At 37.5% G+C, this 12,346-nt stretch overlaps 1 protein-coding gene across 6 annotated transcripts in view; it reads right to left on the minus strand.

Annotated features, from left to right (window-relative positions):
• The window catches only part of MEIS2 (Meis homeobox 2), a 200,333-nt gene that overhangs the window by 50,323 nt on the left and 137,664 nt on the right, over positions 1-12,346 (minus strand). For all 6 annotated transcript variants that reach the window (XM_079125960.1, XM_079125962.1, XM_079125961.1 and 3 more), the window contains one exon: positions 6,860-6,936. In XM_079125960.1, the coding sequence (XP_078982086.1) occupies positions 6,860-6,936 (77 nt within the window). The remainder of the gene's footprint in view (positions 1-6,859; positions 6,937-12,346) is intronic.

Consider the following 12,346-nt stretch of genomic DNA (forward strand, 5'->3'; position numbering starts at 1 on the left):
TTTCATTCTTTCTTTGCAGAGCAAAGAGGGAAAAGCACAAAGGAGCTGGTCTAATTGAATGTAAAGGATTGCAGCAAACCTCCCCTTTGAGTCCCCTCGCTGGCATTCCCTTCCTTTATTTCCCCCTCTACTCCTTTTGTTTACCACTTTTAAAAGGCTCTTGCTGAGTCTTAGCTGCTTGCCCAAATTTGGACTGAATCTAAATTTCTGGAAATGGTACTCCCATCACTACAGGATAGGAGGTGTCTAGAAATGCTGATCTGACAGAGCAATGGATAGAAGGCACAGCTGCCTCGGTACAAGAAATATCTTCAATGTTCAGATCATTGTGGGAATTTCATGAATCTGCTACAGGATGGGAAATGGGAAAATATGGTAATACTCCCTCTTATTCAAAATTGGTATGCTGTATGTTGATGTCCTGGGTACTCCTGGTTACATTTGCTGCAGATAGAGGAAAATAATATCCACTTAAATTTTAGGGCAGTCCCTCTGGTTAAACATTAATCATGTGTGTTTTCCTTTTCCCATCTTTTAATCTCTCTTCCCACTTCCTTTTGGTTTTCTTCTCAAAAAGAATTGTGGGGTCCCAAGAAATGATAATATGACCATGTATATTATATAGAGATGGAAAGAGATTGGAAGCCCTACTGCTAACACAGCCCAGTTCTTTCACCCCATGATCAATTGTCAGGAAGAAAACACTCTGGCTTAGCAAAAAACCGCACGGGGCTAGTTGGAACTGCACCCCTTGGCATCTCTGCCTCTTTCCCCAGCCCCGGAATTTTCTGGCATAGGAAACCATACGAAAGGGAAGCATTTCACCTCCAGCTCTCCAAACTGGAGTTCAAAAGCATGCTTTTTTTGTATTCATTTCCCCAGCATCCGCAGTTTCAGCACATTAAATGCTGACAATGAATCTAGCACCTGGCAAATCTGACTTGAGATTCAAATGGATTTTTATTCAGAAACATAGATGTTACTAGGAAATAATCACTGAAGACGGCAGCTATGCATTTAACAAATGGCCATGGTGGAAATTGCTGAGCAGAGAGAGGATATTTAGTCCAGCAGGCTTGCTCCCTTTAGGGTTATCTCAACCCCACCTCCCTGGTCTATCACTCTATCCTTCAATCCTTTCTCTCTTGAGATAAAAGTGTCCAGCTGTCTCTGTACCTCATTTAGATTTCTTGCACCACTGGCCAATTATTCCATATGTTTACTACCAAATTATTTCCCTCAATTCCCAGCTTACTCTTGATGTCCTAATATTACAACATATTTCCTGGTGTCTGCTCTCTTTGCAGTAGAATGACAACACACACACCTTTGAAAATGACTTTTCTTTGCTGTAAAGAAGTGCAACCTCTCTTACACTTACACTGCCTCTTACTAATTAGGCTCCAATTTGGGCTTGGAGGCGCACTGACATAAGACCTGAAAATGACCCTCTGTCTTGAAACCCACCTAGAACACTATCACTGCCCTTCAAATGGAAGCAGCAAAGCAGTGTCTGTGTACCCAGACCTACCTGGGTTGATAGATTTCCCAGGAAAATGACTGCTTTCCTTAGGCTACCACTCTATTCCTGTCCATATTTTAATCAGGGCTACAAAGTTCTAACCATACCATCTTTTATTCTCAGCACACTACAAGATAATTTTTGCACACAAATTTCTTCTTTTTGTCTCAGCATCATTCCATTTCACATATAAGAAAACTGATTCACCTGGGTAGGTAATGAGCCTTTGTAAAGAGAAAGGGAAGAGGGCTAGAAAGGGAAACTGATCCCAAGCAAACACTCTTCCTTGGCACAGTTTTTCATCCTAATTGAACAAGTGCCTATACATTCTAGAAACTTGTCAGTGGGTCCAAATTGGGAATGGGTAAAGCAAAACTGCCACTTTCCATGAAGAGGTTCTGCAAAGTGGGTGTCAATTATTTTAAGCTGTTAGACCTAGAAAGATTGTTATAAGACCATTTTGCTGGAAAGGTGTAGCAAGCAGGGCACAGATATTTAATCTCAGTTTGGGAAGCATCAATTATACAAATGAACTCTCTGAACCATCTTTGACTGAAAATGTCCTTGAAGTTTAAGTTTTATGCTTTTTAAATTTGGGGATCTGGAGATAGCCTGCTATCAAGAAATACTTTCCTATTCCTAGTATACCTGTGTTCTGTTAATAATCACACTTGCAGATTTTGTTTGTTGGCGTACAAGTTGGCTATAATTATTGCAGTGATATGAATTTTTTTAAGTACAGTAAGGACAAATTAAAATTAATTTGTAAATGGGAGCTTTAAAATTAATCTTGTAATTCTTATGTCATTGAGGAAAGTTACAGGAGAACATGTTAATGTCTTATGATTTTTCCTGTGGTGGTTTTAGCTTAAGGGATTTTAATTGTCAAAGTGAAGACTATGCCACATTTCAATGATTACTATTGTCAAAGATGTACAAATGCATCCCAACAAATTACTTAAGCAAGAACTTCCTCATTAAGAATATTTTTTGTCTTTGTCAATGAATGTAATAAGAAACCTCCTGAGAGTATACCAGAGTGTTAATGCCCCAAACTTCCCTTTAAAGCATCTAACCTTCACAGTTATTTGAAGCCATTTACCTCCTAGGGCTCCCTAATATTACCTCCCTGGCATCAAAGAACTACAAAAAAAAAAAAAAAAAAAAAAGAGTTCATGTAAGAAACTACAAAATTCTATCTTTGTTTAATCAGGAAACTCTGCATAGAAAGTTGTCTGCATTTCAAAGTTGTCCCCTTAAGTATATCTACTTTCCCCTGGAAGAAATTGCCATTCCAGTTGATAAGCTACTTCATGACACCTTTATTTTTATCATTGTATGAAATCATGTTTCTCCCTCATTTTTACATTTATTTTAATTGTTTCAACAATAGCTACCATCTACTGTATGTGCCAGCACTATGCTGAGGATTGAGCATGCAGCATTTCTTAAAGTCTTAAAACTGTATGAGGAATATGTAACTCTTATCCCCATTTTGCAGATGAGAGGACTGAGCTAAAAGGGATTAAGTAATTTGCTGAAGGCCAAATATCTATCGATTGAATGGGGAACTAGGATTTGAACCCTATGGGTCTGAATGCTGAACCCAAGTTCACCACAGTGTTCTATGACCTTTAGAGCTCCAACCAATATCCATTCAGACTAGGCCAGGTTGCTTCTTCAGTGTAGTGAGGTCATTAGGTGGAAGATACTCAGTTCTTTGCTATTCTCCTCTCCCAATGTACACACTTCAATCATTTTACGGCCAATTTGACCCTGCACCAAATAACCAGTCTTATCATCTGTGATTAGCTTTGACAGCAAGGAGCACTCATTGAAGATCTGGTTATCATCTTTTTAAAAAGAAAGTCTTAATAAGCGATTGATCATTTATGGACTTCTGAGAATTAACTGTAGGAAAAACTGACTTAGTGTCATAAACTCCACTCCTTTCTCCTGCACCATGATTGACTTAGTTGCGACATCATGTTTGCATGCTCCCCACTATAAATACAGTGGGAAAGCCCATTAAGATTATTCTATCATTGGCTGCTAAGATGCAACACATCTTTAATTCCTTTAATTATCTCCTAAACTTCCTTTTTCCTTATTTGTTCTAAAGTTCATAATTACTGACTGATCTTAACAGGTCTGTTTTTATTGCTTATTGCTCTCATCAAGTACGTGGAGCCATGTTCCATTGCTTATTCCTGCAGATGTTATTTTATGGCACTGCTCAACTACCTTGACCTTGCTTGGCCTTTCTATTTTAAGAGGTAAGTGAGAAACTGAACTGAACAGCAAGCAAGTCCTCTGTGATTGTCTGATTTGTAGGTTTTTCTGTATTACTCTAAATCTTTGGGTACAAATCTTGCAGCATGAAAACTTGAACTCCTGGCCCCAAACAGAGAAGTGGGTTTTACTTCCTCATAGCTGCTTGAGTGACGTTTATGGTTTGAGAACGATTGTCTCCTGTGTTTTTTGAGTGAGAGCTATCCAGACTTGGAGAAATCATTTCTAGTGTCCTCTTCTCCTCTGTCAGTGAGTCACAGTGTTCTAAGATCATCTGAAGCTGGGTGGGGCAACTCTCTGTGTTGAAGCAGACTCCAGCAAGGCATTGGGCAGGTTCAAAATGGCCTAAGAAAGGGGTTCTCTTTTAAGTGTCTATTTTGAAATCCCCAGAAACTGGTTCCCTATATGAAATTCTTGGTAGCAGTATTTGCAGCACTATCCTCATAAGTCACACCTTATTATCAAAGTTATGAGTAGCCGTTAACTAAGAGCTGGGCCTGAGGGCGAGATTACAGAATTTTTCAGAAGGAAGTGTGAAAATTAGGAAGTTGAAATTATTTTGTAGGGACGTAGGTGTCAACGTGGATGCCATATTATGGAAAGTGTGCCATGTGACAGACTGTCACATCCTAACCCTTGGCATTCTGTGGCAAGTGTGGCTCAAGTAATAGAAAAACAAGGAACCTAAAATATCACACCAACTGAATTCTTCTCGCAGGCCTGGAGGCTCAGTGGGCTTCGGGAAAGAAGGATGCTTTCTCCAGGTTCCAGCCAGTCGTCTGAGAGAAATGCTAGTCTTTAAATACTAAAAATTCTTCACTCAACTATAATGACTACATCAAAAAATATGGGGAATGGATGATATGCAACAGTATTTTGAAAAAGAACAAGCTCAAATGTCAACACCAAGTATCTACGTAGAAACATTTCATTCCCACAAAAATTTCCATTACAATCTCCCACAACTTGCCCAAATTTACAAAAGTAATGATTCTAAAACAACATTAACTGTATTGAAGACCACTGTGTATGTAGTAGCTCAGTTTGATATCCCACGTATTATAAAATTATGTACAGGACTGTCTCCTATAGTTAACACAGAATGTTTTTATTTTATTGTTTCAGACCACTGATAGTTTGGGCTAAGGACATGAACGAGAATATATGTTTACATATATTATATATCTTTACACTATGAGGCTCATATCAATGTATAATCACATACCTTTCCCCCTCTGGAGATTATAGCCTTTATTCCAAGTTTTGGAATAAAGGGTATCTTTAAATGTACATAGTTCCAATCTTTAGTAGAAAATTAAAGTGAATTCAAGTCTGTATTGTCTATCCTTCCTTTCTGCCTTTCTTTTCAGGTTAGCAGTTTATTTCTGCATTAATCACCCTGACAGAAGCAAGGCAACTCAATTTTCTGCTTCTGTAGGTAGGCACATCACTTTCTGTACAGCACTAGGCATGAAAAGGGCTGCAGCTAAGCTTTGGTTACTGGTGTAATTGAAATGCTATCCACACTATAGGGTGCATTAAAGTCAGATAACGGCAGTTCCTGTGGCCAATTTAAGTAGCTTGACTTCCCTGGGAAAAAAAAAATTGCCTGACAGATAAGGCAGACAAACTGGCTAATTCTCCAAGCATGTCTCTCATTGTGATCCTAGAAAAATGAGAAAAAAATGAATCACAGAACCACAAAATCAATTGACCCTCGGGTAGCTCATCAGGCAGCGAGCCTGATAAACCTGAAGGCTTTGTTAATGTCTGCCTGCCTGTGTCCCACAGATAGAGCACTTTGTAAATGAACCTGCTTTGATAAATATATTAAGGAAAGCTGTGAATAAAGGCAGAGACTTCTCATTTGTAAATACAACCTCTGCTACATGGAATTAGAATGATAAAATGGAGTTCCATGTAATTAAGTTTGTATAAGGCCTGAAATCCGTGCAAATACTTTCCCTGAATTTTGAAAGAGAACTGTCAGTTCAATTAATCTGAACATCACCCCAAGAATGTACTGAACAAAATTAAGCTGCTGATAAAACCTGGGCCAGTATTTTGATAAGTAATTCCTATATCATTTCTTGGCCACTGTGATCATTTTATTTAATCCGCTGCCCCTCCTTTTCCTCAGTTACCCTCTAAGCCACGTACAAAGGGTGGATGGTCCATACACCACCACACGGGTAATCTACTGAATCACAAAGCTCAAAATGGAAAAACCTTTTTTCCTATTTAAAAAAAAATTAGGGTAAATAAATTTCTATTAGGAGCTACTACAAAGCCTGTATCTACACTGCCACTCACGGCCTGGACAAAAGAAACCTTCTAGAAGTGATAACTCCGTGCGAGGAATGTGCAAATGCACAACAACTGCTTCCAACAGGAAGGACCCGGATGAGTTTGTGACTCGATTTGAGAATTTCAAAGCATCTGAGATGGGAAAAGCCAGGTGGAGAGGAAGGGCAAGGGAGAAGAAAAGAGAGCGAGAAAAAAGAGGAGAGGAACGATTCTCACCAAACCATCTCCCCAGGCTGCTGCTTCCTCTCCCTAAGCTCTACTTCCACACCTCAAGGGAGAAGCAACTGAGAAGTTCTCCTTCGTTTTGTTTAGAAATAAAAAGGAAAGATACAAGGGAGGGAGGAAGGAAGGATGACAGGAAAGAAAAAGAGAAAGGAAGGAAGGGAGAAAGAAAAAGAGAAAGAGAAAGGAGAAGAGGAAAGAAAGGTAGGAGGGAGGGAGGAAGGAAGACAGGAAAGAGAGAGAAAGAAAGAGGAAAGAAAGGCAGGAGGGAGGGGGAAGGAAGGAAGGAAGGAAGGAAGGAAGGAAGGAAGGAAGGAAGGAAGGAAGGAAGGAAGGAAGGAAGGAAGGAAAAAGAAAGAAAGAAAGAAAGAAAGAAAGAAAGAAAGAAAGAAAGAAAGAAAGAAAGAAAGAAAGAAAGAAAGAAAGAAAGAAAGAAAGAAAAAGAGAGAAGAAAACAATTATTGAAAAATCTCATTTTAGCCACTGGAGAAAGACATTGATTTGGGGGTCACTCACCAGTTGTTAACTTGGAGAATTGTAAGTCCTGTGTCTTGCGCTAACTGTTTCTTCTGCTCTTCGGAAGGGTACGGATGCTAATGAAAAAACAAATGTTTTAAAAGATGTATCAGAAGTTACGAAAGAGTCACTTGCGTCTAAGAATGAAACCACCACTGGTGATTTCCTTAGTCTATGGCTTGATTTTCCTCATCGCGTCTCTCTACACTGTGTGGAGAAGCGTGGGCAGGGGTAAGAATCCAGAAACCTGCATCAGCAGCCCCATGTGCCTGCCACTCTCTGTAGGGCCGGCAACGAAGAGCAAGGCGTCTAAGCTGTTCAATTTCTTTAATTGGTCAGGGATGTAAAGCACTTTTGTGATGGCATCAGTATTTTGGTTATCTACTTTCACGTCAGTTGCTCTCAGGGAACCAGTTTTAGGCCCTTTTTTTTTTTTTTTTTTTTTTTTACTTTGCATCCTGGAAAACAGATGTGAGGCCCTTATTCTAAGTTGTCTTTGTGAGATGGCTCCATATAGTTCTTATTTCCTAGGTCATTTGAGATTATTGACAGTAAAGTTTGGAAACTGAGATAGTGTGTAGCCTTGACTATTTGGAAGCCACCCAACTTGATTTGAGTATAACAGTTACTTCAAGTATATTTATGTGACTCCTTTATAGGACAGCAGGAGATTCTTTCATTTTTACTGGTTAGTGCTCTGGACTAACAGGGTCACACAGGACGACCACACATCAAAAGGGGTCAATTATATGCAACGCTTCAAACAGAAATTTTATTTTTACCTTAGTGTACGGCAATAAGAGAATGAAGCCATAGGTTTGTTTTAATATTCTTTACTTCCCATTATGACTCACCCACATTTATAATTAACAGTCTTCCCATTATCAACCCACTTTCTTCTCTCACTTTGAAATCAAGGATTGTTATTTAAGAGTCATACATTTACTTTAAAAGGCACTGAACTGGCATGTACATAATTATGAACCATATCTATTAAATAGATCCCTGCTCTAAATTCACTGGTTTTCTTAAACAGAAAAGTAAACTTTTATCCAGCATGTCAAAGTTATTCATAAACTAGAAAGCCTCTGGTAATAAATATTTCCCATCAACATTATTAAAGAGTGACATTAGGAACAACAAAGTATTCCATTCAGAGCATTCTAATCATTCTGGTATTTGAGAGAGTGAATGTTTTTCAATCATCTGAGATTTTATTCTTCAGGTATTTCATCTTCTATAATAGCATACATTATCCAAAATGTGCACAATTACTTATTAGCAAACCCAAATGCCATTAGGTTAAACAAAATCCCCTGTCTAGCAAAAGGGTTAACTAGATCTGTATTAATATAGAAGCCAGGCTTTTAATATTCTGCAAATGTTAACAAAGAAAGATGATAATGTTGAGTTAATATGGGTTAAGCATAAAATGAAAATAAATTTTTCTGATTGCGAGGTGTTGACACTTTTTTGGCGAAGGCCTCCAGCCTGTTCCTGAAAGCTGTGTAATTACAGAAGGCTTTTCCCCCTCCTTCCCCTCCTGCTTCCAGCCTACCCACATTAGTAATGACCCCTTCACTGCTTCAAAAACCACTAATGGTCTTCAGCACGGGCAAGAAAAATGAACAGGATAAATTGGAATCCACAGTCAGTAATTTGCATCCTATGAGGCTGCTTTGGCCACTCACACTCACTCCTGGCCATCAATCGTTGCCTGTCAGGTGCTGCACTCTGCCACCGTGACAAATACTCCTCCTAACACTCTGATTCGTCCAAACAATGTAATTGTCCTCTATTCTCCTCTTGGTAATGGAGATAATGAATGGCTGCACAAACAAGAAGGATTGCTCATCACAGACGCCGAGGTGGCTTCAAGCTGGAAAAGGCCTAGAGTACAAATTTTAATTGACTGAAAACACTGGTTGGGGGAGAAATGACAAAAAATATTTTTAAAAATCATTCTTGTCAAGGTGTTTGCTTGCCAAATTCAAGGGAGTCGCACCTTCTGAGTTTCTGCACTTCTAAGATTTTGAGAACCTAGGTATATATGTTGTTTGCCCAATGGGGAAAAATTATGCAAATAGCAAAAATTAAAATGAAAATAAGGATGCATTAAAAGAATATATAGATATGCATCCATCATGTCTTCCAGTGGACTGCTTCTTTATGCAATGTTTTTGATCTTTTTTTGTGCTCAGTCTTGCTCACTGTTGTGACATCCTTGCCTAGGACAATTAAGACAAATGTGGGTTGTGGGGTGTGTGTGTGTGCATGTGTGTGCAAAAGAGGGAGATAAAGGCAGAGGCAGAGAGAGAAGGTTTAGATGAAATTAAGGTTTAGTATGTTAAGAAAGTTGAAGAATAAAATGTGATGTTACTAGAGAGCCAATTCCTTCAAGTTCAATTGTAAATTCTGATTGAATAGCAAGAATTCTTTCTAGTATTTTATTAGGAATTTAGTCAAATGACCACAGAATTACATAAACAGTGCATTTTATCTTGGGAATCCCTGAGCTATACTTTCACTATGAAAGCAGTTGCAAATTCCATCCACAATCATTAAAAAAATTGGGACCTTACCAAAATTCACCTTGCACAGATGGCTTTTTTTTAATTAATAGGGAAGACCATAATAACTTTAACTTATTTAAATACCGTTCTGCAGTTTTGAACATTCGTGATTCCATGCCCCTTTTATACATGGGGTGGACTGTTTATCTGAAAGTGTTCTGGCAGTCAGCCACTATATTTCTAAAATTAAAAGAGGGATGGAAAACAATCATCTCTGAGAGGAATTGGAACCATGACAATGTGTTTTGGATTAATTTACAAATATATGTATATATTTAAGGCCAAACTGTGGAACTGGAGCATTTCTACTACATGGTCTATCATATGCATTCTTCTTCTTTATTAGAACAGACATCATATTGAAATAATAAACATGGGAAGCCTTCACTTCTTCTTTGATGTATATTACTAAATGTCTGACTGGCTCAGATTTAAAATAAACTTTGGTATGTTTGCACTTGAAAACTGGAAGTAGACCACAAGCAATAATTTGTTGTCAGTTTCTATATTCTTGGACTAAAGCTATAGTTTAGTCTGTTCACTGTTGGGGGCCAACCCACTTGGGTCCGGTTGCCCAGAGGTGGCTCAACTTACTCATAAAAACACACACTGTCACATGATAGCAATGATGATGAGTGCCTTCATCAAGAAAGAATCAGCAAAGGGTAAAATTTTTCACATCCCTAAATAATTCTAAGGCCACTAGTGAACAGAAGACAAGAATCATAAAGGTCTTCTGACTTCGAATATCAACTGACAATGTTCAAAATGCTAAGAAGTCATGTATGGCTCATGAATCAGTGTAGATGTATTTTTTAATTGCTGTTCTTCTGAAAACTTACTTGAAATTAAGAGACTATCTTTATTTCAGGTACCAACCTCAGGACTTCTGCTGCTGCTGCTGGTTTTATTTTAGGAGGTGGGTGTGTGACAGTTAATCTGCTTATCAAGTACATGAAAACAACCTACAATATCCTTACAATACATCTGTGGGGCAGTTTAGTGAGTAAAATCACCTAATAACAATCATCTGTTGTGATTAACCTCCCTCCAAAGATTTCCAAACTGGAACTGATTTATCATGAACTTTATTCTATGCTGAAAGGATTTATTGCCAATGTTTTAAAATTTTAAGTGATACTTTGAATCACCTCATGAATTAGAAGTGCATAATAAATGAAAAAGGTAGTTATTTGGAAGATCAAAAATTGGAAATAATCTAAATGTCCATCAACTGGAGGATCATTGTTAAATAAAATGTGAGGTTTTAAAAAAATGATCCACATATTGCTAAGGGGAAAAAATGCAAGTTGCAGAATAATATGTACCATCTATTTTAACTTGAATAAATAAACAAAAATCAATGCACATATATCTATGTTTGTAATGCAAGAAAATCATCTGGAAAAATACACACCAAGTAACAGTTAATATTGCATACAGCTTAGAGATAGGGCCTTCTTATTTACATAGTCCTATATTGTCCATGGGTGTACTGCTTCAAACAATTTTTAAATCCAGAGTCAATTTTAAGTTTACAATGAAAAATTTCAAATTATTTTTTTTAAAAATGGTCATTTGACTTTTTTTTTAAATCTAATTAGACATTCCCATGCACTGTAAGAAGTCTTTCACTGTTTTTTAAATTTTAATTTTATATTTTTTCTGTGCTACTGCATATTTAACCCAAAGCCACTTTACCACTGAGCTATATCCACAATCTGTTGGGGTTTTTTGTTTGTTTGTTTATTTTGTTTTGTTTTGTTTTTATTTTGAAATATGGCCTCACTAAATCACTGAGGCTGGCCTTGAATTTATAATCCTCCTGCCTCAGCCTCCCAAGTCACTGGCATTACAGGTGTGTACCACTGAGTGTTCACTGGGTGTTTTTTAAAACAAGACATCTCCAGGATTAGTCCTGTTTCTTATGTTACCTTTTCACTCTTTGAGTCTGTTTCACTTACTGGTCTATAAAGCTAACTAGATGTGCTTTCTGAAGACTGAACAAAGGATAATTTGTCAAATTAATTCTGTGGTGATATAATTTAACCATACAGAGAAATGGTCAGGTACCTAGTTGGGCAGGATCTTAGTCTGAACATAGTCTTGGAAACTGATCATTAAGAATGACCACTTCCTTTTCCTCACTTCCCTACAAGATATGTATCTCATAGAGGTAACCCACCCAACCTGGCTTTTGATGCTGTCACTTAAATATGAAATTCTCTAGGCAACTCCTTAATGTGGATGACTAAACTGCATTGAGCAAACAGCATTTACTGATCTAGAATGATGCTTACTGAATTGGGTTACAAGTTGATGGGCTGAGAACTTAACTCCTGAACAACTATATATGCTTTCCTGGAATGTCAAATTTATTCGAGGGTCATTAATTTTAGGAACTTTTTCTTACTGAACAATAAATCCTATGCTATGATTAGAATATAGACTTTGCATGAATTTTGAAAATAAAACAAGAAATGATAAAGATTAATTCAAAACCATCCAGTGCTTATCATTGATGGTAATCTTCTTTCCACTAAATTCCCATAACAATTTGCTTGGTATCTATAACTTTTATCTCTTCCTTTTCAGATCTTATTTATATCTCTGTAAGTATAACTTACTGAAGGTAAAGTTTTTTTCTTTTAACTTTTGTATTTGTCCCCTACTTTGTATTGATGTCTCTGAATATTTGTAGAAAGAATGAAAAGAAATAGATGTTCATTCTCTTTCCAGCTTTATCAGTAGTCTTGTCACCTTAAAAAAGCCTGGGCCTGAGACATAGCCTCTGTGATGGTAAGATAAAGAGGTTAACAAAGATATATATGGCATATAGAACACATAAGAAGATTATAATAACAAGGTTTGTCATGGCTAATTCTGAATCTCTCTGATTTCCCCCACCCCACCA

This window comes from Sciurus vulgaris (assembly GCF_902686455.1).
Source record: "Sciurus vulgaris genome assembly, chromosome: 2".
Lineage (NCBI taxonomy): Eukaryota > Metazoa > Chordata > Mammalia > Rodentia > Sciuridae > Sciurus > Sciurus vulgaris.